The sequence below is a fragment of the Triticum dicoccoides genome, chromosome 7B, assembly GCF_002162155.2.
Source record: "Triticum dicoccoides isolate Atlit2015 ecotype Zavitan chromosome 7B, WEW_v2.0, whole genome shotgun sequence".
NCBI lineage: Eukaryota > Viridiplantae > Streptophyta > Magnoliopsida > Poales > Poaceae > Triticum > Triticum dicoccoides.
In genome coordinates, this window is record NC_041393.1 from 627,791,725 (window position 1) to 627,793,086 (window position 1,362).

At 47.8% G+C, this 1,362-nt stretch overlaps 1 protein-coding gene across 2 annotated transcripts in view; it reads right to left on the reverse strand.

Annotated features, from left to right (window-relative positions):
* Positions 1-876: 876 nt before the first annotated feature.
* The window catches only part of LOC119337610 (polyubiquitin-like), a 2,622-nt gene continuing 2,136 nt past the window's right edge, over positions 877-1,362 (reverse strand). The window contains exon 3 of one of the 2 annotated variants that reach the window (XM_037609776.1): positions 877-1,227. In XM_037609776.1, coding sequence (XP_037465673.1) covers positions 1,107-1,227 — 121 coding nt within the window. In that variant the 3' untranslated portion in view covers positions 877-1,106. Of the gene's footprint in view, positions 1,260-1,362 lie in introns of both variants that reach the window. The other variant, XM_037609775.1, reaches the window with a different exon arrangement.

A 1,362-nucleotide genomic window follows, 5' to 3' on the forward strand; every position in this document is an offset into this window, starting at 1 on the left:
CGATGATGTATCAAGAGTAAGGTAGCAACTCAGAAACTACTTGTGGTAGATCAGGGTTAGATCATTGACATATGGGTTGCACAACACGATTTTTATACGGTAGCATGGCCCTAATTTTTCATACATATGATTGATGTACCTTGGAGGTTTTGCACTTGTGAAAAACTACATTCGAAATGCTACACACCAATAATTTGAACTTGGGACAAGAACGAAACCATAGCATGTGAGCATTATTTTTCAGGGGCGTGCACACGTTGGCTGGCTGATATTTGGAAAAGATCGGCCGGGTCACAAGCACTACGGTCTTGCGATCCTATTCTTTGTTTCACTTGTTGCGGTCGTCATAAAACTCTTGTTGCAACGGCAGCGCAACGGCAGCTCCACAACACCAGCGATGACACAACAATGACCGCGAACAACTTTGTAGTGGCGCGCATGCACCACCGACGCTGCAGCAACGTGAGGTCATCGAATGAGAGGCCACCAGACCGCACAACATAGTTTGCGAGGAAGACGAGTCGATAAGGTTGAGGGAGAGATCACAGCCACACGATCTCTTTGATGAACGGCGCAGCATGCAACCAAGCACAAGATCAGCCGGATGAACATGTGTTTCCCTCTTACATCCAGTTTTAATAATTAAACAACAAACTTACGCACCAATTGTGCAGCACACGGGACATCAGAAAATTGGAGGCCAGAAGGCAAAGTTGGCACTTAAAATACAGAAGTACACACAATATCAGCTCAAACGTTTGAGGAACACACGCGTTTCATAACAGAGGAAATCAAGTCAAACACCAGTCAGCAATAGAAAACATGCGCCAAAAGCAGATCAAATGCATCATAAAGATAGCAAGAAACCACAGTATATAACACAACAGCAAAGACAAACTGAATTCAGGCTCACTTATTCATTGTTCACCAAAGCTGCTGCACACCAGCAGAAGTTCGAAGATACAAATGGTAACACTGCATCAATGTACGGTACAGAAACAAAGACAGGATCAGGCAACCGCAGACACAAACGAGACTCAATGAAGGACACCAAAGACGAGACTTGCGGACCCAGAGACCGAAGCAGAGCTCCATGGCCAGGAGCTTTACTGGCCACCACGGAGACGGAGCACCAAGTGAAGGGTGGACTCCTTCTGGATGTTGTAGTCCGCCAGGGTGCGGCCATCCTCAAGCTGCTTACCAGCAAAGATCAGGCGCTGCTGGTCCGGGGGGATGCCCTCCTTGTCCTGGATCTTCGCCTTCACGTTGTCAATGGTGTCAGATGACTCCACCTCCAGGGTGATGGTCTTGCCCGTGAGGGTCTTCACAAATATCTGCATGCCACCACGGAGCCTGAGCACC